Source organism: Phocoena sinus, chromosome 6 (genome assembly GCF_008692025.1).
Source record: "Phocoena sinus isolate mPhoSin1 chromosome 6, mPhoSin1.pri, whole genome shotgun sequence".
NCBI lineage: Eukaryota > Metazoa > Chordata > Mammalia > Artiodactyla > Phocoenidae > Phocoena > Phocoena sinus.
The window spans coordinates 105,344,898-105,367,344 of record NC_045768.1 but is presented as its reverse complement, the minus strand read 5'-3'; the positions used below and the strand labels follow the sequence as shown (position 1 = coordinate 105,367,344).

Sequence of the window (22,447 nt, the reverse complement as noted above, 5' to 3'; positions counted from 1 at the left end):
GCCGTTATTATCACCCCCATTTTGGAGAAATTGAGGCTCTGAGAGGCCAAGACATTGACCAAGGTCACACGGTTGGTAAGTGAAAGGGCCTGGAATCCAGCCCAGGCTGTGGGACTCTGAGCCTGTGCCCTCAATGGCCTGTGCCCAGCTGACTAGAAGGACTTGAGTGGTGTCAAGGCCGCATCTCCCACCCAGTAAGACTCTTCATGTTGCTCCTAATAACACTTCACCCCTGCATAAACTTTATTTCTAAGATCAAGACTATGCCATTTCCATGGACACAAACAAGGAGGCCTCACATCTATATAGACATTGTAGAGTTTGTGTAGGATTATTATTACCAAGTATTTGTGCATATTCTCGTTTGATCCTCATGACAATTCTGTATAGTAAACAGGGATGAATATTCCCCTTTGACCAGGGAGAGAACAGAGATTCAGAAAGATGCGGTGACTTGCCCAGGATTAGAACTCAGTTGTTTTTTGTTTTTGTTTTTGTTTTTGGTACGCGGGCCTCTCACTGCCGTGGCCTCTCCCGTTGCGGAGCACAGGCTCCGGATGCGCAGGCCCAGCGGCCGTGGCTCACGGGCCCAGCCGCTCCGCGGCACGTGGGATCCTCCCAGACCGGGGCACGAACCCGCGTCCCCTGAGTCGGCAGGCGGACTCCCAACCACTGTGCCACCAGAGGAGCCCCTAGAACTCAGTTGTTTTGTGTTCTGTTCTGATGATCTCCCTACTATGCTTCGATGACCGTGACAATGAGCATTTTTAAATCGATCTAGAAATAGGCTTCTTGCCTTGATTGAAAAACCATCACTGGACCCAATCTACATTGGATTATTTGGAAGCACTGGGGCTGGGAAGAGCTCCCTGATCAATGCCATCATCCAGCAAGCCATGTTTCTGCCAGTGTCTGGAGAAAGTATATGTACATCGTGTATCGTTCAAGTGAGCTCAGGCTGCTGTGAGTGGTATGAAGCCAAAATCCACCTGCTCTCCAACCAGGTAAGTGTTGCCTCCCTCCCTCCCTCCCTGTCACCCTCCCTCTCTTCCTCCTTTCCTTCCTCCTTCCTTCTCTTTCATCCTTCTTCCTTTTCTTTCCTTCCCGCCCCCTCTCAGAAACTAACATTATGTTCCTTGTAAATATAGCTCACGTCTTCGTTAAACGAAAAGAACACAGTACAGAATGAGAAAGTCCAACAGAACAAGATGGGGGTTCTAGTGGGTCCTGTCTCAGCTCTTTATGGGACTTTGGGCAGGACGTTTCCCTCTTTGGGTTCCTGTCTCCTCATGGACAAAACCAGGGAGTTGGATTAGATGATCCCTGACGGGATTAGGTGATTTTAGATTTCCTGGGTATGCAGCCCCCTGCCCTCCACAGGGACGATGGATTTCTCTCTTTGTCAGTGTCTTCTGTATCTGTGTCCTGGGGGGCTTTGGCCCCCACTCTGCCTTGGCAGGAGTGGAAGCAGGAGCTGAAGAACTTGACGAAACTCCTGCACAGGCCTGAGCAGCTGGGCAGAGAAGAAGAGGATGCCTGGGACAGGGACGATGCAGTGGAGGAAGCCATTTGGAAGCTACAAATGGTTTATGGAAACGGGGTGGAAAGGAAGAGCTATGAGGAGTTACTAAGGGCAAAGCCCAAAGGAAAGATCCCCACCTCCAGAGTCATCACCCTCAAGGCGGAAGAGGTGGGTTCAGGACATCTTTATCTTTTCATGAGTCTCAAGGATAACAGTTGAATCCCTTTAGGGGATTTGTGCAAGGCACAGTGTTCTTTTTGGAAATAAGTTGATACCCAAATCAGAAGTATCCATGAGAAAGTGGTTTTTCATTATTTATGGCTGTCAAATGGGAATTTTTAGTGTCTGAATGGGGAGTTTTTGTTCACAGGAAAGACTATTTACAGTTACTTGAAGATTAATTAAGGATGCTTTTGGTGGCAAATAATTTAAAAAATAAGCCCGATTTTTAATGGCTTAAACAAACAGGGATTTATTCATTTTCTCACATAAGGAGTCTGGGGGCAGTTGGGTCTGTGGGTTGGTTCAGTGGCTCAACCATGGCCACATGCCTCTGGTTCCCCTGACCGTCCACATCTGTTGCCTCATTGTAACAAAATTGCTACTGAAGTGCTGGACTTCACAGCTAGCTTCACAGGGGGAAGACATGGATAAAAAGGTGGCACCAACCACATCTCCTCTTTCACTGGGAAGTAAAAGCTTTGCTAGAAACACACCCAACAAATTTCCATGTAGACTTTCTTGTTCAGGACTGAGTCACATGGCCTCTCTGAAGGAGAGTCTAGAAAAAAACAAGAAGCAGACTTGCCAAGATTGGCTGAGACCAGTCTCAACCCACTGCCTTCCCCAATAAACACACAGTCAGGATGCTGCTGGTGCAGGCGAAGGGCAGGATGGATGCAGGATGTGCACCTAGTAGAACAATGCCCTCTTCATTTTTATGATCAATATTCATTTTATTTAAATTAAAATTCGATTTTAAATGAAACCAGAATACACGGGCAACTAATCTGTAACTTGTTAATGTCGTACATTTAAAAACCTAGTGTTTCTTGCATCTGAAAATTCACCTTTAATATATTGTTATTCCATTTGTAAATCTGGCAATTTTTGTATGAAACAAGAACAATTACTTACACCTGTTTCTAAAATTGAACGTTCAATTATCTCCTAAGTTTACCATAGAAAAGCCTCCTTTCAAAGTTAATGCTACTTACATAATTAATCAACATTTCTTTTTATAGTTCAAATTTAATATATTTGATTCTCTCAAAAAAATTGAAATACTTGACCAGGCATACTTAGAAGTCAAATGAATTAAACCTTTCAAGGCACTTAGCTCTTATATATCTAGAAAATGGAACAAATGTAGTAGCCATTTCTTATATTTAAATGGCTATTATAGTTAAAACGCATTATGCTCCTAATATCTAAAACACAGACCGAGCACGTCCAAAGAAACGTAATGATGATAAACTGGCTACTTTATCTGAATACACACAACTTACACCACGGTATCAATATAATATTCATTTCTTCACTACTCTGTATTTAGAAATATCCCTTCCCGGTGTTACGAATTTACCCATGGAAACAAGAGGAACAGAATTAACATCTCCATGAATGAGGGTACAAATTCAGAGTTTGGGTCAGGGATTGTAGGCTGGGGTGAGGGAATCTGAGTTTCCCTCCCGGCATGACTCGCCTCCACCAGTTTATTGAGTGGAGCCCTCTTCTTACAGAAAGCCCATGCTTTTTCTTTTATGTTGCTCTTTTTGTATCTCCTTTATATTTTCATCAAAATATCTTAAAGAACTTTTATCATTTCCTCTCTCACAGTTTCTTGTGATTCGATTAGAATTGATGAAACCTCTTACTCCCTACCCTGCAATTAAATCAGATTGCAACAAATCCTCTGACTTAATCTCAACTCTCTTAAGAATTTACTTTATCTTTCTTTCAGGACCATTCTGTAGATATTTATTAACAATGACTACCGTGCATCCCAAATCTTCTCTCCCCTGAAGTATCCCATAGAGATTCGCTGCCATACATAGTAGCTGGCATGAAGATGTCATTGTACCAAGATATGTTTCGTGAAAAACAACAGGCTGAGAGCGATCCCCCATCTCACCCACCATCATGAAAACATCCTGGAAACACCTATATGTCAATCTATTTTTTTGGTACTTGGAAGATAAATTTTTAAAATCTTTTTGAAGATCAACTTCAATTTTCCATCTGGAAAATACGGTCACCATCTCACTATCCATTTTCCACGGTCAGGGCTTTCTGGTAATGAACATGCTCACATTAACCATGTGGGAAGAATCCTCTCTCTCAAATTTAGAATATTGCATATGACTTCCATTAATTTTAGAACTGGAATGGAATTTAGAAGATACACTCATTATCCAGTGAAGCCTGTTCTAACTGACTTTGTTTTCTGCATCTGTCAGTCAAGGAACTTGAACTTCCTGATCTCCAGCGTCCTTTCTGGTTCTGAGTCTAGACCCTTCCAGGCTGGATCTGAGGCCTCCTGGTGCCTGTTGCCCAGGTGCTGCTTTTCACGGTTCTCGGTGGACCTTCGGTGAAACTGAGTCACAGCCCATTCAGGGTAGATGTGCTGGGAGAATGTCTGGTGTGTGTGACCTGTCACCTGTCCCTCTTCCTCAGGCAGGAGAGCTGTCTCTCAAGCTGGACCCCTACATCCGGACTCAGAGGAGAGGTTGGGATGGAGGATCAGCTGAGACACAAATCTGGCCCTTGATCAAACTGGTGGAAGTGACTCTTCCCAAATCGGAGCTGATTCCAGAAGGCGTTGTGCTGGTGGACATTCCAGGCACAGGCGACTTCAACAGCAAGAGGGACGAGATGTGGAGAAAGGTGATTCTCTCTCATATGGCTTTGTTCCCTCTCTCCTCAACTCCAGCACCCTTTCTAAAGCGGCAAAGAATGCTCTGCTTTCCGCTTACAGGATTTTATGAGCTCATCGGAGTTAAATTCTTCCACGTTCTAAGCCTCAGGGCAATGGCAGGATATGGTTGGCCAGAGAGATTGGGGAGGGAGGAATCGTGAGCATGTGACAGATGAAAAGGGCCAGCAATAAAGTCGTCCAAGAGTGAGCAGAGGAAACAAGGACAGAGCAGGAGAGGGAGGCCCAGATTTGGGTACAAAGCAGAGAAGCCAATAGCCACGCACCAAGGAACCGGGAGGCTGCTCCCATGTTTGGCTGTAGGGAAGAGAAACTCACTAAAGCAAATCCCAAGTCAAGAAGGGTTCATCAGAAGGCTATCAAAGGATCTCACGAGACACAGCCAGGCCCCAGGACCACCTATCAGGCTGGAAGCTGCTATTTTCTCGCTCATCCTCTGCCTGGTCTCTTGCGACCCTGTTTCTCTTTGTGCGTCTGTCAGCTGAGTCCTGCTTCTCCCTTAGCCATTAGCGCCCATGTTGTGGAACAGGACCGCCTTGGCTGCGTCTCTGAATGACACTGCTGTTCCTGTACCTATCACTGTCTGACTATAGTCTCTATGTCTTTTAGTTCAGATTCCTCAGAAGGAAAATCTGATCAACTACCACCCAGCTAAGGATCAACTCTCTCTGGATTAAGTATCCATCCCTAGTGTAGTCAGCTGTGCCTGAAGGGGGTCACTGAGATGAAAGTAGGTAGGAGTTCAATTCCCAGCAAATGGAGCATAAGCCGATCGGGCCCCCCACCCCACCCCCAGATGTGTCTGCAGCCAGAGAGTTAAACACTAGGGCAGTCTGAGCTGTACCTAGTGATTAGAGGCTGGGGGATTTTAAAGAATTTATCTCTTTGTTAATTTGCTTTCTGTTCATCAAACACATACAATATGTAAGACTATGTCCTAAGCACTGAGGATGCAAAGATTATAGCTAATAATAATGAGAGCTGAGCTAATTTTATAGCTCATAACCCATGCAAGAAGGCTCAAGAGCCTCTCTGCTGTCAACCTCTACTATATCCTACACGATAAACAACACAAAATGAAGAGTGAATGAACAGGGACAGAACATGACCTTTTATGTTAAGAAGCGTGTGCGTGTGTAATGTTTGCAAATGCACGGCAAAAGTCAGATCCTGCCTTCCGGTAAGATACATACCCAACTGTTAAGAGCAGCCTCTGTGTTTCCTACCGCTCTTTACTACAGACACCTCTGTATTGTTTGTATATTTTGCCTGAACATGTATTATCTTTAAAACTAAAAAGACGAAAACAAAATAAAACAATGTGATTGAGAAGCAGAGCCTTCCCTCAAGGGGCTTAGAGTCTACTAGGAGAAATGAAACACGCAGATGACGAAATAAGTGGCAGAAAATGATGTACGAGAAGCACGAGGAGCTATGAGCTCTCAAAAGTCGAAATCACCTCCAACCAGAGAGCTCATTCCTTCAACAAATAGCCACTGAGCATCTCCTCAATTTTATGATAGGCTCTGGACAGACGGAGACAAAGTCCTTGCCCTTGGAAGGCTCGTAGTCCAGAAGGGAATGAAATACACTAATGAACAAACCCCATTACTTAAAAATGAGAGCACAAGGTGATGACTTCCTTTGGGAGGTGGGTGAGGCTTCAGAGTGGATACAGATGCTCAGCCTCCACCAGGTAGAGGAGGCAGGTGGGAGTGGGACCCTGAGCACCGTTTGCAGCATTTGTGGAGCCCAGAGGGCTGAGGGCGTGGGGGAAGGATGGAGAGAGGCGCAGAAGCCAAGCCTGGGAAAGGTGGGGTGGGCTTTAATACCATGCTTCCTGGGGAAGTTCGAAGGACAGGAGGGACTCGGGTGAGTGATAGAGAAAGAAAGGGCGTCTTAGAAGGAGCTCAGGAGCGCAGGGTGGGAGGGAACACGGGGCACAGGACCAGAGCCAGAAGGGACTGGGAAGGAGGGCCAGTGTCTGTGAGTCACGATCAGTGCAGTGGCTGCCGAAAAACTCACTGCGGGCCCACTGCTTCTCTGTTATAGGTAGACTTTAAATTCAGCAGATTTGCGCTAAATGAATGACTGTGGGCCGGGGGAGCTTTGTGACTGTGGTTTCCAATAAAGATCAGGATAACAGCTTACAGATACTCAGCCTATGCCCTGATTTTACAGATAAGGAAATGGAGGCTCAGAGATGGGAAGTCATTTGCCCAAGACCACACATCTACTGAGTGGCAGAATTTGAACCAGAGAGCAGGTTCCTGCCTTCCCAGCTGAGACTCTGTCTCTCACCCCCCAGCACATCCCCTAACAGTTCTTTAAGGAGGAGGCAGTCCCAGCATCCTTCACCCTTGGTGGTCTGCTCAGGCCTGGCCGGGAGAGCCTTTGTTTCTGCAGGGTTTCAGCTCTGGGAGTGGAATCGCCAACCTCCTCTAGTTCCAGGCCAGTCCCAGGGAGCGACAGCCTGAGGAGGTGGCCGGCCTCGCTCACAGGATGGAGCCGTGGCTGCTGCCAGTTCAGGTACACTGGGCAGCTTATCAAAGGCCACTCAGAACAGAGGAGCTGTGAGGAGGTGGGGCTGAAGCGAAGTGATGGCCCCCAGGCTGCTCTGCTTGGTCGCAGCTCCCCTCCGTGCTTGTGGTTTTGTGATATCCTCTCATGAGAAGTTACTAGAGACTCCCCTCCTTCCAGGGAGAGCAGAACACGATGCCTCGCCCCCACCTCCCCAGCTGCCCAGCAGTACCTTCCCTACACTAAAACCATTAAGAGCTCAGACGTCCCCGTGCTGCCTGAGTCACCTGACCTCTTGGAGGCCCATTCTCATTGTGGGAAGGGAGGAGGGCGGCGATGGCAGGGGGCCATCCTACCCACTCCCAAATCCAGTGGCTCTTGTCTTATAGATCGGCTTTTTTCCGGTGTTTTCTGTGACTCTAATTTTACCAAATCCTGGCAGTCGGGAGCTTTGTGTAGGGCCTGAGATTTAACCACTGCAACCTTTATGATTGCAGTTCTCTTCTCTTTTAATAAACATTTATTAAGCACCTGTAGTTTACCAGGACCAGGGGAATATAAAAGTGAAAGAGGTCCTGCCCTAGAGGAGGAGTTTCATCTTCCACAGCCTGATGGAATGATCTGAAGCATCCCTAAATTGGTTATAATTTGGGAAGTGGGAGGGAGCGATTGGTTTTATTTTCCTGCCCGAATGTGAGTCCATCCATGTAGGGGAGGAAGTTCAGGACCCATAGTTGGGTGGCCTTAAGCTGATCCTTTGCCTCTTGGGGCCTGTTATGTACCCCCTCAAGTCAAAACGGTTAAAAATGTCTCCAGACATTGCCAAGCGTCGTCTGGGGTATAGAACCTCCACTAGTTAAGGACCATTAGTATAAAGCAAATAATGATTTCATTAGCAACTCGCAAACTTGTCACAGCTTTTTGTACAAAGTGCTGTTTTGAGGAACCATAAACAAACTCAGTCCTGGTGATGGACCAGCTTTTCACTTATATGGTGAGATGAGTGAAACAATGCAGTCAGAGAAATGTCACAAGGCAACACGCTATTGCTTGTCACATGAAAGTTGCATATTAGCTAAAGCAATACATATGTGATCAACGAGTAGGTTGCAATTTCAGGTTCATTGGCCTTTGCAACTTGAATCACGCGGTTTCTGGCTCCCTGCTGCCACCTGGTGGTAGTATGCTGAATATGCAGGGGCAGCCAGACATCAAAATGATGCCCTGTGGTGACAGCTTTGGGGTAGATCATGACCAGGACTAGCTCTGGAAGAACAATAATCTTCCCTAGAGGACAGCTGAGGTAAATCAAGCCCGTGATGGATCTGGAACTGGAGGTCTGATTTCTTGAATTCTATCAATGACTACTGCCACAAACATCTCTGAAGCCTCTACTGTGGGCCAAGTACTGTGCTTGAGGTGATGTGGATTCCAAGCTGAAAGATGCAGCCCCTTCCCACCCAGTACCTCACAGTCTGGGTGAAGAGGGGGAGAGGGGTATAGAGTGCCGACCGTGTACAATAGTTCTGCCTGAGAAGTACTGTGGCAGGTAAGTCCAGGTGCTGAGGGACGCAGAGGTAGAGGTGGCCAACCTAGCCTCAGGTGGCCCTTGGCAGTCTCAGATGGCAAATGGACGTCAAGCAGAGGTCATGGCAAGGGCAAAGGCCCCAAGAGATAGATGAGCAATTTACATCCCAGGAAGTGTAAGAAGCTCCTATGGTTGGTGCCTAAAAGAATGTGGTGGGGAGGGATGAGAGGTGGGGTTGGAGAGAGAGTCGGGGCAGGGCATCGAGGACAGACATGGTACATTAAGGAAGCACATGCTCTACAACCGAGGCACCATTTATGCTCTTAAACATGCTGTGGTCGTGTTTCACAGACCATTGATAAATGCTCAGTGATCTGGCTGATCAGTGACATCGAAAGAGTTTCTGGAGGGAGAGCCCATGAAGACCTTCTGAACGAGAGCATCAAAGCCTGCCAAAGGGGGTTCTGCAGGGACATGGCCCTGGTGGTCACCAAGACCGACAAGCTCCACTTGCCGGAATATCTAAGGTACGGTGCTGGGCTTACAGGGATGCGGGCTTTCCTCCATGGGTCCTGAATGCTGTAATTACGGTAACAACAGAGCTTTGACTCATGGGCATTTTGGACTCAGGGAAGTGACCACTGGGGCTAAAAGAGAAGTCTGGGTGATTTCCTGGGACATCAGGACCCTTGGGTAGGTTGTCTTGGGAATCTTCCAGAGCAGCTGCTTAACGCCCGTGCTCTACACAGCTCCAGGGGTGCCACTCAGGTGTCTGAGATGCAAAGAGCAGCTCCTGGCATTTTACAGAGTGGTGGACCTGCCTGTCCCCCCAGATATGGGAAGTGTAGACGGCCCACAGCTGTTGGGCACTTCCTATAACACCATCTGGCCCGGTACCGCTTTGAAGTGTCAAGATTCTGTTTCAGATTTGTCTCCTCCTGAGATTTTAAACCCATATGGAGCAAGGTTCTCAAAGGTTCAGAACTTGGCCCAAAGTAAAAGCATTCTTAGAGTCATACTCTAACAAAACATAATGAAGGGTAAGCATTTTAGAGCTTAATAGATGTTAATATATGTTGATTTCCATGCACATGTCTGCTCCCCCTGTAACTAGGTGGACTGGAACTTATCTTCCATGTTGGGGCACTCTGAAAGTGAAAGGGGTTGTAATTAATCTTTACAGAGGATCGCAGGTGTACACTGGTCTGTTCCGGGGACATAGGACATACGGTCATGGGCTCTACCCTTGCCAGTATTTCTCTGCTCTAACAAAAGCTTCTCCACCTGCCCCCTCTGCCGTATCCTCCCCACTTGAGTCTACTGTCTCCAGGAACTACCTAAGCAGAGAAAAATTCCTCAGTGAAGAAACAGACTAAGACTTTTCCCCCAACTTCTTGCTTTCATGGTCTAAGTTGGAATTTCAGCTCCATTATTTTTTTCCCTGCAATTCCATTCACCCCACTCCCTACCACAGAATAGTATCTCAAGTGCTCCCTTTCCAATGCCAGCTCTAAAACTGAACATAATACAGTTGAATTTATGAAATGTTTATTGAACACCCTGGTAGGGGCAGCAGATTCAGAGAGGCACCGTTCTTAGTCACTGAGGTCACTGTCTTAAAAGAGGATGAAAGGTTATATGAGAGGGACAAGTAAAGTACCATGGGACCCCGGAGAGTGAGGGCTACGTTTTGACTGGGCCAGGTGGTGAGGTCACAGAAAATTCCACCGATGACAATATATTGAGAAATTAAGATACTTTTTTCAAATGGACACTGGAGGTGGGTCAGAGCATTTGGACTGAAGAAAGAGCTTAGGAAGAGGCATAAAGGCATGACAGTATATGCTGCTTTCAGGGAAAGTCAAGACTGCTGTGACACATCACGAGATAAATAATTGTTACATTTCTCATTTCAGGGAAAGAAAAGTGGGAAGTGTAAGTATGGACTAGTTTTTTTTTTTCTTTCTTTTTTAAAGCTCAATTGAGATATAATCGATAGACAAAAAGTTACACACATTTAATGTAAACATCTTGATGAGTTTGGACTTGTTATTCTTAAATAATACTTTTTATGACTAGTAATATATGATTCGAACACATGCACATTTGTCTGGGCCAGAGGAAGAGCTTCCCGCAAGATGTGCATCTCATCCCTTTATCACTCTTGATAACCCTAGACTCTTTGCCATGCTTTTATTTCTTTTCACAATCCAGCAAGCTATTCAAAGTCAGCGGGAGGCTGTTTTAGAAAGAAATGAAATGATAAAGCTACAAAGGAATAAAGTTCTCAAGGAAAAACTAAAGGTAAGTTAACAGATTCTCCTATGCATTTTTCTGCTTTTCAACCACTCAGATTTTGAGAAACACCTATTTGGTCTTGTGCGGTAGCAAGGGCAGAGGCTTTGGAGTAGACAACTTAGTCCTGCTGATGAATTACTTTGTGACCTTAGGCAAATCACCGTACCTCTCTGAGCTTCCATCTTCTCATCTGTAAAATGGGGGAATAATAATATCTACTGCCTGTGATTGTTGGAAGGATTGAATGAGCATATGGTCTACTGAGAATTATGTGCAGATAAGATCAGGGATCACAGTGCAGGTTGAAGTGTGCTTGGCTAGAGGGATGCAGCAGGGCTGGGGGAACACAGAGGAAGGATGCCCCAGTCACACGGGCCGTTGGGGGAGGCGGTGTTGAGGAGAAGTTCAGGGAAAACTTCTCAGCCTCTTCAGCAGAATTTTAAAGAACCAATAGTCTTGAGTGAGGTGAAGAAGTCGGACAAAATGTGTTTGATACAGAAGGAAGAACATGGTTGAAGAAAACTGCCACGCTTGGTGAACTATAGGCAAGTAGTTTTGAATAGCTCAGCAAGGGGCATAGGCAGGAGTGTTGGGAGAAAAGCCCTGAGCTCTATTTTTCAAGCTTGAGTAATTGTTCTGTGGGAATCTTGCTGTTTCTTAAATTATTTTTATTATGCTGTCACTAAAACAGGTACAAACATAAAACTCCTTCCTGTAATAGTCTTATGCAACTATAAAACTGAAACCAACTTGAAGATGAAATATAAACAAAACAACTTAAATGTTATATCACAGTTAGTATAATGTGATAGAAGGGATGGTTTTGCTGAGACTAAACCTTCAGTGTTGGATTTAACAGTAAAAACACATGGCCTGAGGTCCAGTTCTATGTTTAATTGCTTTCTGTATTTTGACTTCAATTATATTGATGCAGAAAATGTCTGGCGTACAATGTGGAATTGGAAATTTCAGGGCTTTTGTTTCTAATTCAGAATAATCAGACTTCATACTCAAGCCAAAGTCTTCTACCGAGCAATTCTTGAATGTTGATTTTAATGAGGCAATAACTCAGTAAAGCTGTTCTTATTCTCTTTAATTGTTCTTCTTGGCATTAAAGAAATATGCATTTTATGAGGACCTAATTATATTGTTTCTGGAAGCAGAAACATGAAATACCTCAATACACAATTTACAATTATATTTATTGCTAAAAAATGTGGCAAATTGGTATGTACAAGATAGGGTCTGGGCAACAATACATCAGCTTGCAGGGTGACTGTGGTTTTGATTCTTATGGCACAAGTTCTTTTAGGTCTGCACACCTACACCTCTGATGGCTAGGTAACGCCTTCATTCTCCAACCACTTCTTTTCAGTTTGAATTATTGTGAGACCTTTATTTGTACTGCAGACCTTCATTTGGAGCAAATTTAATTTTGATCATAGAAAATATGAGTCAGAAGTTGATTATAGGGTAGCCACTCATAGAGATGTCTCTGCTTACTTTTTTAATTATAAAAAAGAAAATTAAGAAAAATATTGTAAGAAAAATTTCAGGCTCCTGGGACTACACTTATTGATTTCAATTTGGAAATATTATGCATCTTAGAAAGGTGATTTTCTCGGGAATATGGAGAATGAATGGTGGGGAGAGGGGCTGGTGAAGATTGGATGTAGAAAGACCAGCTGGGAGGCTTTTTCTGTAATCTAGGTGGTGTTAAAAAGAAAAAAAAAGAAGTGATAGGGCTTCCCTGATTGCGCAGTGGTTAAGAATCCATCCGCCAATGCAGGGGACATGGGTCAGAGCCCTCCGGGAAGATCCCACATGCTGCGGAACAACTAAGCCCGTGCACTATAACTACTGAGACTGTGCTCTAGAGCCCGTGAGCCACAACTACTGAGCCTGCGTGCCACAACTACTGAAGCCCACATGCCTAGAGCCCGTGCTCCACAACAAGAGAAGCCACCGCGATGAGAAGGCCACACACCGCAACGAAGAGTAGCCCCCGCTCACCGCAACTAGAGAAAGCCGGCGCACAGCAACAAAGACCCAATGTAGCCAAAAAAAAAAAAAAAAAAAAAAGTGATAAGAGCCTGAACTAGGCAGTAACCATAGAAATAGAGTAGAGGAGATGCATTCAAGAACGAATAGGGGGTTCAGATCCATAGGTCTGGATGACTAATTGTATGTGGCAGGTAAAAGAAAGCTGGGTTTTGATGTTCTCAGGCACGTCTTTTTTTTTTTTTCAGGCATGTCTTTTGAGGTGATTATTATACAGCATTTTGCCTTTGCTTTAGCAAATCTGTAAAGAAAACCTATGCTACTGTTCCAGTGCCTCTCTCCGTCACTCGCACATGACTACCGCACTCATACTTCTGACACCATACGTGTGGGAGTTTTCTTCGCACCAAGCAATTCTCTCTGACACCAGCTGGGCACCTTACAATTTAACTCAGTTTGACATGGTCTACCTGGAGATAGTGTCAGATCCCACAGGTTAAGGATTTAGTCCCACAAGACTGCCTCCCACTTCAGATATGAATCTCAAGAAGTAGGTCCCCAGGTTACCCACAACTGCCTGACTTGGCTACAAATTGGTTCCCTTGACCTCCTCTCCCTTGCATTATTGGGTTATTTGCTAGAACAGCTCACAGAACTCACAGTGAAACACTCACATTTACCAGTTTACTATATAATAAAGGATATGATAAGAGATGAACAGCCAGATGAAGAGATACATAGGGCGAGGTCTGGGAGGGTCCCCAGCGCAGGAACTTCTGTCCCCATGGAACTGGGGTGCATTGCTCTCCAAGTATGTGGATGTGCTCACAACCTGGAAGCTCTCCGAACCCTACACTACTGGGATTTTATGGAGCTTCATCAGATAGACATGATCAATTATTAACTCCATTTCCAGCTCCTCTCCCCTCTCCGGAGAATGGGGGTGGGGGGTAGAAATTCCAAGGGATTTGGGAGCTCTGTGCTGGGAACTGGGGCCAAAGACTCAATGTTAGAATGAAACCCCCTATTTATAAGGGGTTTAGGAGCCCTGTGTTGGGAACTCAGGGCAGAGACCTGTAGACAGATAGATAAATAGATAGATAGATAGATAGAGATAGAGCTTATTATTTCATAATACCTTATTAGTTTACTCAGTTTGAGGATTATAATGAACTCATGGCTTTTCACAGAATTACTGTGTTCTTTTTGATGTTCAAGTTCACATCTTGGCCAAAGGGAGCCTTTAATTTTAGCTGGTTCCTTTTAGCATTACCCAGACATTAAAAAAATATATCTTTCCTCTCTGGCAACAAGAACATATTCAGGGGCTTCCCTGGTGGCGCAGTGGTTGAGATGCCGCCTGCCGATGCAGGGGACACGGGTTCGTGTCCTGGTCCGGGAGGATCCCACGTGCCGCGGAGCGGCTGGGCCCGCGAGCCATGGACACTGAGCCATGGCCGCCGAGCCATGGCCGCTGAGCCTGTGCATCCGGAGCCTATGCTCCGCAACAGGAGAGGCCACAGCAGTGAGAGGCCCGCATACCGCAAAAAAAAAAAAAAAAAAAAAAAAAAAAAGAACATATTCAGGCCCATTTTCTTTTTCCCTGCCTCAAGGCACGGAACTATTACTATCAAAGAAACTTGAGTTTCTTTTAGCAGAGAATAATATTAAAAATAAAAGTTGGGGTGCAAGGGGTACATATCAAATAATTCATACAAGTAAAAGAAGTGGACAGGGTGATGTTACTGCAAAGTCATTTTAATGACAAAGCTAGAAAATATAGATCTTTTTTTTAAATGGGGTTGCAACTAGTTCAAAAAGATACATGCACCCCAATGTTCATAGCAGCGTTATTTACAATTGCTGAGACTTAGAAACAACCTAAGTCTCCATCAACAGATGAATGGATAAAGAAGTCACAGTGTATATATGTGTGTGTATATATATATGTAGATAAATAGATAGATAGAGATATATACACACACATACATACATACAATGGAATACTACTCAGCCATAAAAAAGAATGAGATTTTGCCATTTGCAGCAACACGGATGGACTTGGGGGGCATTATGCTAAGTGAAATAAGTCAGAGAAAGATAAATACTGTATGATAATGGCTTATATATGGAATCTGAAAAATACAACAAACTATTGAATATAACACAAAAGATGCAGACTCACAGATATAGAGAACAAACTAGAGGTTACCAGTGGGGGGGAGGGAGAGGCAATATAGGGGTGGAAGAGTGAGAGGTAGAAACTATTGGGTGTAAGATAGGCTCAACATGGGGAATATAGCCAATATTTTGTAATAACTGTAAATGAAAAGTAACCTTTAAAAATTGTATAAAATTTTTTTAAAAATGGGGCTACAAATTATATTCCTGATTTCAATCTAACTCCAACTTTACTATATGCTTTTTTTTTTTTTTTTTTTTTGGCGGTACGCGGGCCTCTCACTGTTGTGGCCTCTCCCGTTGCGGAGCACAGGCTCGGGACATGCAGGCTCAGCGGCCATGGCTCACGGGCCTAGCTGCTCCGCGGCATGTGGGATCTTCCCAGACCGGGGCACGAACCCGTGTCCCCTGCACGGCAGGCGGACTCTCAACCACCGCGCCACCAGGGAAGCCCTACTATATGCTTTTTGATTCTGCTTCCATCTTGTGTCACTTCTATTTTGAGCTTCCAGGTTTTCTCCTTTCTTATATACAATATCTTCTTACAAACTTAATACATTATGCTATATATAGTTATTAAAAACCATGTGTGTAAATGATAACAGTGGCTCATCTTTCTATAGGATAATCTGATGAGCATCTACTTAGCTCTTGGATCCTACCCTCCAACTGTAACTGTTTCTACTTCTCTTTAACAATAATACGGAACCTGCTACTGTAGCCATCCCGTTGACACTATAAAAATATTTCTTTGGATTACAATAACAAGAAGTGTAAACGAATCTTCAATAATTTTTAGAAAAGATATACAAAATTTAGAGCAAAATTTTAAATAATGCAAACACCTGGGTAAATCTAGGAATACTCCTTTCAACTATTTCAAAACTCTACTAACATTTAATTGCTTTTTAATTAATTGTTTTATCTCCCAGTAGAAAGTGGGGTCAACTTTCCCTAAACATTTTCCTAGAGTCAAAACTCTATCAAGCAGGGAAAAAATAATAATCTTGGCAGCTCCTTTATATAACTTTAGTCCTGACTAGAGTGTGGGGCTTCTAGCAATCTGTATTCCAGCCTTGACTAGATGGGCTCACAACTTGAGATGCAGAGATATTGCAGAGATGCAGCTTCTTGCCTCTCCCAGTGGACCACTCACTCAGCTTTTTTATATCTTTGCATCAGAAGAAGGTTGACAACTCCCTACTGTGTTCTACCGCCCCCATATACCCATGCATACACATGCATACTCTTTACGGCTTTTCTCTTTTAAGTGAGAAGAATGAAGGATTATGAAACATCATTTATGTGTCATTCTAGTATGACTTCTCTGTGGTGATGTTTTTCTAATCATAAAAAATTTCTCATATGATTCTTAATTCCTTGACATTTAAAACCATCATTTGCTTAAACATTACTCTGCATTTAAATGTGTAGGATGACTAACCACCCAGTTAAGAAACTTGCACTTTTATAGGACCTTTGCCCAGTGTTGTGTTGTGCTGATACGTTGATACATGTTTTAACAGTCAGCTCTCTGTTTAGAAAACAAAAAAGGCCCAATGTGTACCATTTGCCGATTCCTGTGGTGTAAATGTTCCCTTGCCAGTTTCAAGCTACCGATGTGCTGGTGCTGAGGGGGGAGCTGGGAGGAGCTGTGTATGGTGGATGCTCAGGAGCTGGTCCAAGCTGGCTCCTGCCCATCACTGCCTTTGTCAGGGCTGTGCTTATTTTTCCAAAATGGACCCTGGTACTTTCCCCCCTATGAACATTTAAATATAGCTTTTTAAAAAATTGAGGTGTACTTAATTTATGATGTGTTAGTTTCAAGTGTACAGCAAAGTGATTCAGTTATAATATCTATATCTATCTATCTATCTAATCTTTTTCAGATTCTTTTCCTTTATAGGTTATTACAAGATATTGACTATAGTTCCCTGTGCTATACAGTAGGTTCTTGTTGTTTACCTATTTTATATATAGCAATGTGTATATGTTAGTCTCAAACTCCTAATTTATCTCCCTCCCCACTATCCCCTTTGGTAACCGTAAGTCTGTATTCTATGTCTGTGAGTCTATTTCTGTTTCGTAAATAAGTTCATTTGTATCATTTTTTTAAAATTTCACAAATAAATGATATCATACGGTATTTGTTTTTCACTGCCTGACTTATTTCACGTAGCATAAGGCCCTCCAAGTCCATCCATGTTGCTGCAAATGGCATTATTTCATTCTTTTTTATGGCTGAGTAGTATTCCATTGTATATATACCACATATTCTTTAACCATTCATCTGTCGATGGACATTTAGGTTGCTTCCATGTCTTGGCTGTTGTAAATAGTGCTGCTATGAACATAGGTGTGCATGTATCTTTTGGAATTACAGTTTTCTCCAGATATATGCCCAGGAGTGGGATTGCTGGATCCTATGGTAACTCTATCTTTAGTTTTTTAAAGTTAAATACACGGTTGAACTATTTTCTCTATACATTTCCTTCTAGAATTGCTATTTTTTTTTAACTCCCAAGAGAATCTCTGCAACAGTGTCCTCACAACCTCTGACCTTGTAAGGCGGACAGATGGGAACATTTGACCCTGGGACTATTGCTTGATCCTTACAGGGCTTGTGCAGAACTGAAAGCGAATGAGCTCAAGTTTGCTGGAGGCTCTTGTGGAGCATGTGCATGGTTGCCTTTGCGGTGGTTGAGTTATTCTGTTCTCTGTGTGCCTCTCTCACTTCAGAGGAAGCTGCCAACTGACTCCAGGGTTCTGGAAGACTCAGAGCTGGTGTACACGGTCAGCGCCCAGGAGTACTGGCAGCAGGCTCTCCTCACCGAGGAGGAAACCGGTAATTTATACATATATATTTTTTCATCTCAATCACTCCAATTCTCAGGATTAAGCTTGGCACTCTGAATTTCCCGTTCTAGAACTTTCTGTGCCGCACTTCTAGTTTGCCACAGTTTCTATACCTATGAGCAGCTATATGCGTGTTTGTCTCTGCATTGTTGTGGTGCCTGAGACCACAATTCCTTTCTCCTCCAAATCTTACGACGAGTTGCCATTTCCTTAGTGTTTGCCTTGAGAGTCCTTGCTCACCCAGGGACAGGTAGAAAAAGCATCCATGGCATGCTTTTTCTTTGGGGGTGGGGTGGGGTTAGAGAACATGGCTGCTTTCTTCAGAGAACTTGAAATTTACATGAAGAGCTAATATAGTAAGTCCCCTACACACGAATGAGTTCCATTCCGAGAGCGCGTTCGTAAGTCCAGTTTGTTCTTAAGTCCCATAAAATTAGCCTAGGTACCCAACTAACACAATTGGCTATATAGTACTATATTGTAATAGGTTTATAATACTTTTCACACAAATAATACATAAAAAACAAACACAAAAAATAAAGAAAACATATTTAATCTTACAGTCCAGTACCTTGGAAAGTACAGTAGTACAGAACAACAGCTGGCATCCAGGGGCTGGCATGGAGGGAACAGGCAAGAAGAGTTACTGACTGGAGGAGGGGGAGGAGGTGGGAGATGGTAGAGCTGAAGGATGGTCAGTGATAGGAGAGGGAGGGCAGGCTGCAATGTCACTCGCGCCTGACGTTGATGGCGCAGGTTCTGGTTCCTTGCTGGAACCAGATGCACGTTTGCATCTTTGAAAGTTTGCAGCGTGAAGGTTCGTAAGTAGGGGACTTACTATACTAAGCCACGTGCAAAAATCAAAGTAAAAATGAGGCTAGTTCTATGGTGCTCTGAGTACAGCAGAAATTCAGAGAACCCAGGACCTGTGTGACCGGATTACTGAAGGAAAGCTGGGTGAGGAGGCAGGATCCGAGCTTGACCTTGATCTCAGCTGAAAATGGTTTAAAATGGGCCTATATGTCGCTAGACATGGATGAGCGTCAAAGGCGATTAAGGAGCAGAAGATGTGAAAAGTTGCCAGAAATGGGGAACTGCTTGAACAAGGATATCAAAGAAATAATCAGCATGGCACAGGCAAGGAATAATATAGAAACATTTCCACTTACAGGGATAATGGGGGGAAAGTAGCTTGACATCTATTATCTTCCGACTAACAGAGGATTCGGACTAAGATACGTGTCTAATCTGGAATTGCACTTGTCAGAGGTCCTACCCTTTCTACAGCAAGCATGCGCTATTTTGATGTTAATGGTTATTTGATATAGATAGAAAAGTCTAGCGGGACCAAATGGCTGAGGCTCTAGAAATCTGAGCCCCGGGTTCTATATACTATCCAGGTAACTACCGTCCAGAGGGAAGTGCCCGTTTTCTTACCCAGCCTGAACTTTTCCACAGAGTTTGTTCTCTACCACTGAATAAAATTAGCACCATGCATAGCTGCTGATCCTAGACTGGGGAAAACAGATAGGTTGGTTTAGTGAGCAACCTACCCGCATAGGACCTCAGCGGAAGTTAATTCAGACAGCCAGCATGATCTGTTAATGTTTAAGAATTCTATTTCCCACCAGCTCTGGCCTTTTCAAATTGTTTGTGCTGCCTGTGAATTCCAGAAATCCCCAAGTTAAGAGAATATATCAGGAGAAGGCTCTTGGATAAGAAGAGGAGGATGGTGACCAAGTATGTCACTGAAGCTTTTGGCCTGTTTCTGCTCACGGACAGTTTCAGCTGCACGGACAGCCTGCCGGTAGGAAGACCCCTGGGCTGTGTGTCCTCTGCCTCCTGGCCTGGGCAGAATGCTCCCTCTTACCAAGTTAGAAAATTAACTCACCGTAATCTTTCTTTTCTCATCAGAGGAAGACCCTAAGCTTAGAGAATCTAAAGAGAGCAGAAAGAGAATTTGAGGGTTAACATTGTAACCTTTGAGTAAAAAAAAAAAAAGAAAAAAGAAATAATGTTTTACCTATGACAGATGGGCTGAGAGGAAAAGGTAAAAATAGTCACTTTTGCCTCTCCTGAGACTTGAATCAAGTAGAATGTGTTTAATGGCAGGAGGGATTTGCCTACTTCTACTGGAATATGTCAGTTCTTGGTTATCCTAAAGAGGCATGTGTGCACATACAGTCCAAAAAACTCTCTTCTGCCTGTGGACTTCGTGCATGGCCTGGTGCTGTCAGAATCTCAAACTCAGAGCAGCGTGGTTATATAATGTGAGAGGAAGGAAAAGAGGAGGGCCTTTCAGCAGAGAGATATTATCTTCATGGTCTAGAATGCAGGTCTTCTGAATAACCAGTTAAAAATGACTTTTTTCATAGTAGTGGACAAAGTTTATCTTTTTGATGGATGAATTTTTTTTTACCCTAAGATAAGAGGGATAAGCTGCTAAATTCGAGGTTTGGGAGAGTTTGGGAGAAAACTTTGTTGCTGGAATCAATCACCAACTGCATGGTTTCCTTGTGAGGGAATGAAAATACAAACAAACAAGCACATATAAAGACAGAACTCTGACCCACAGCCTGCAGCAAGCTGCCTGGGAAACCAACCCCCCATCTACAATGAACAGCTCAGGAAGCCAGCCTGCTCTAAAACTTGTAGGAAGTTAGACTGCTATCTCTAGTAACAATCTAAGAAGCTAAACAATAACTTCTGAAACAATCAGCCCCAAATGGCCAGACCTTTGTTAACGACTGACGGCTTCCCTTATCCTTTTTTTTTTTTTAACTGTCATCCATATTTTATGGCAAAGAGATTGCCATTTCTCTTAGGTGTTTTAACATACGAGCAATGGCTGCTTACAAAACGGAAAAGAAAACTTAAAACAACCTGAAACACACAAAAGCAACCCATCAGATTCAGATGACAGAAGTATGGCTGGAAGGTTACATCTCCCATCCAAACTAAACCCTTTAGCAACGACTGCATTGCCTTTAATTCTGCAAATGACAGTCTCCCAGCAGGCTGCATTATTCTGATCCCACACATCCTCAGTATAATTGGCTGCCCATGAAACTCTCATCACAGACCGCCTTGTTAGCTCATGGGCTTCCCTAATCTTTATCCCTGCTTCCAACTGAGGACCAATCAAGAAAAGATAAATATGCATCCTCATGAATCACATAAGATCCCTGCTTTGAGGTCTCCACCTATGGCTGCCCCATGCCAGGGGCCTCTGATCAGGGCACCAGAAGCCTTCCCATCCCTCTGCTTGCCTTTGAGTGTCTGCCAAACGCAAGTGATGGCCACAGACTGTCTTGCTATAGCGAGCTCTAAATTAATAGCCTTTGTGTGTTCTCATTTGGTTGGTATTTCTTTATTTCCACACTTGCTGTCAGCTATCAGGTTTGCACAGCCAAGCTGACTTCTTGTTATGCAGAATAGGGAAAGTGGAGAGAAATGTACCGGTGGGGCTGGTCCTGAGACTGTGGGACAGTGAACCTGGGAGGGCCCTGTGGAGCGATGAGCAGAGGCAGCTGGTGGGGACCTGACTTCAGTGTGAAAAGTAAGCAATGTCAACTCTTTTACTTTTAATTTATTTATTTATTTATTTATTTTTGGCTGTGTTGGGTCTTCGTTGCTGCGCGTGGGTTTTCTCTAGTTGTGGCGAGCGGGGGCTACTCTTTGTTGCAGAGCGCGGGCTTCTCATTGCGGTGGCTTCTCTTGTTGTGGAGCACGGGCTCTAGGCACACGGTCTTCAGTAGTTGCGGCGTGTGGGCTTCAGTAGTTGTGGCTCAAGGGCTCTAGAGTGCAGGCTCAGTAGTTGTGATGCACAGGCTTAGTTGCTCCGCGGCATGTGGGATCTTCCCGGACCAGGGCTCGAACCCGTGTCCCCTGCATCGGCAGGTGGATTCCCAACCACTGTACTACCAGGGAAATCCCAGCAATGTCAACTCTTGATGGTCCACGCAGTGTCAGTCAAATATCCACATTTTAGAAATTAAAAGTGCCATATAGAGTAAGATTCACCATCTTTTTCATCGTATCTCTTATTCCTTGTTTGGGTCTAGTTCTGTGTAAGAAAAAAGAGACCCTCCTGGAATCTGAGATTTTCCAATTTGAGTTTTGTCCTCTGAAATACTAGTGAATGTTTTGACATTCTAACTTCCCCCCAAAATTCTTTGGGGTAAAAGTTGCCTCTCTGCTCAGCCAAAGATTTTTGGAAGTGCTGATGGAAAACGAATCGGATGTGGTGCTGTGTGTGGTTGGTTTATTTTATAAACACCAGGACAAAGCATTTTGCAATCGAAGTTGGAGCGTGGTATGGAGGTGCAACCCGTGTAGGGGCTCAGTCCCTCCTTGTAGCCAGACTGCAGGTGATGGAAGACACAGAGGAGGGGGCTGGCTGGCACTTCTGTGATAGCCTTTTAGAAGGAGTTGCCAGCAGGCTTACAACATTCTTTGGCCTCAGATGTTGGTCTCAGTCTTAGTTCTCTGACGGAAAGCTGGAAGGCAAGAGTTTGTCAGCTCCTTTGCATTCCGGAAAAAAAAAATTCAAATCTAAAAATATATGTGACAGATCATTTTTTAAGATTGTGACTCAAACCAAAAA

At 44.1% G+C, this 22,447-nt stretch overlaps 1 protein-coding gene across 1 annotated transcript in view; it reads left to right on the top strand.

Moving 5' to 3' along the window:
* NUGGC (nuclear GTPase, germinal center associated) overlaps nt 1–22,447 on the top strand; it is a 45,943-nt gene that overhangs the window by 9,912 nt on the left and 13,584 nt on the right. Inside the window, exons 5-12 of the mRNA XM_032635828.1 lie at nt 782–1,004; nt 1,460–1,690; nt 4,199–4,408; nt 8,857–9,032; nt 10,422–10,440; nt 10,720–10,809; nt 17,725–17,830; nt 19,515–19,648. Coding sequence (XP_032491719.1) covers nt 782–1,004; nt 1,460–1,690; nt 4,199–4,408; nt 8,857–9,032; nt 10,422–10,440; nt 10,720–10,809; nt 17,725–17,830; nt 19,515–19,648 — 1,189 coding nt within the window. The remainder of the gene's footprint in view (nt 1–781; nt 1,005–1,459; nt 1,691–4,198; nt 4,409–8,856; nt 9,033–10,421; nt 10,441–10,719; nt 10,810–17,724; nt 17,831–19,514; nt 19,649–22,447) is intronic.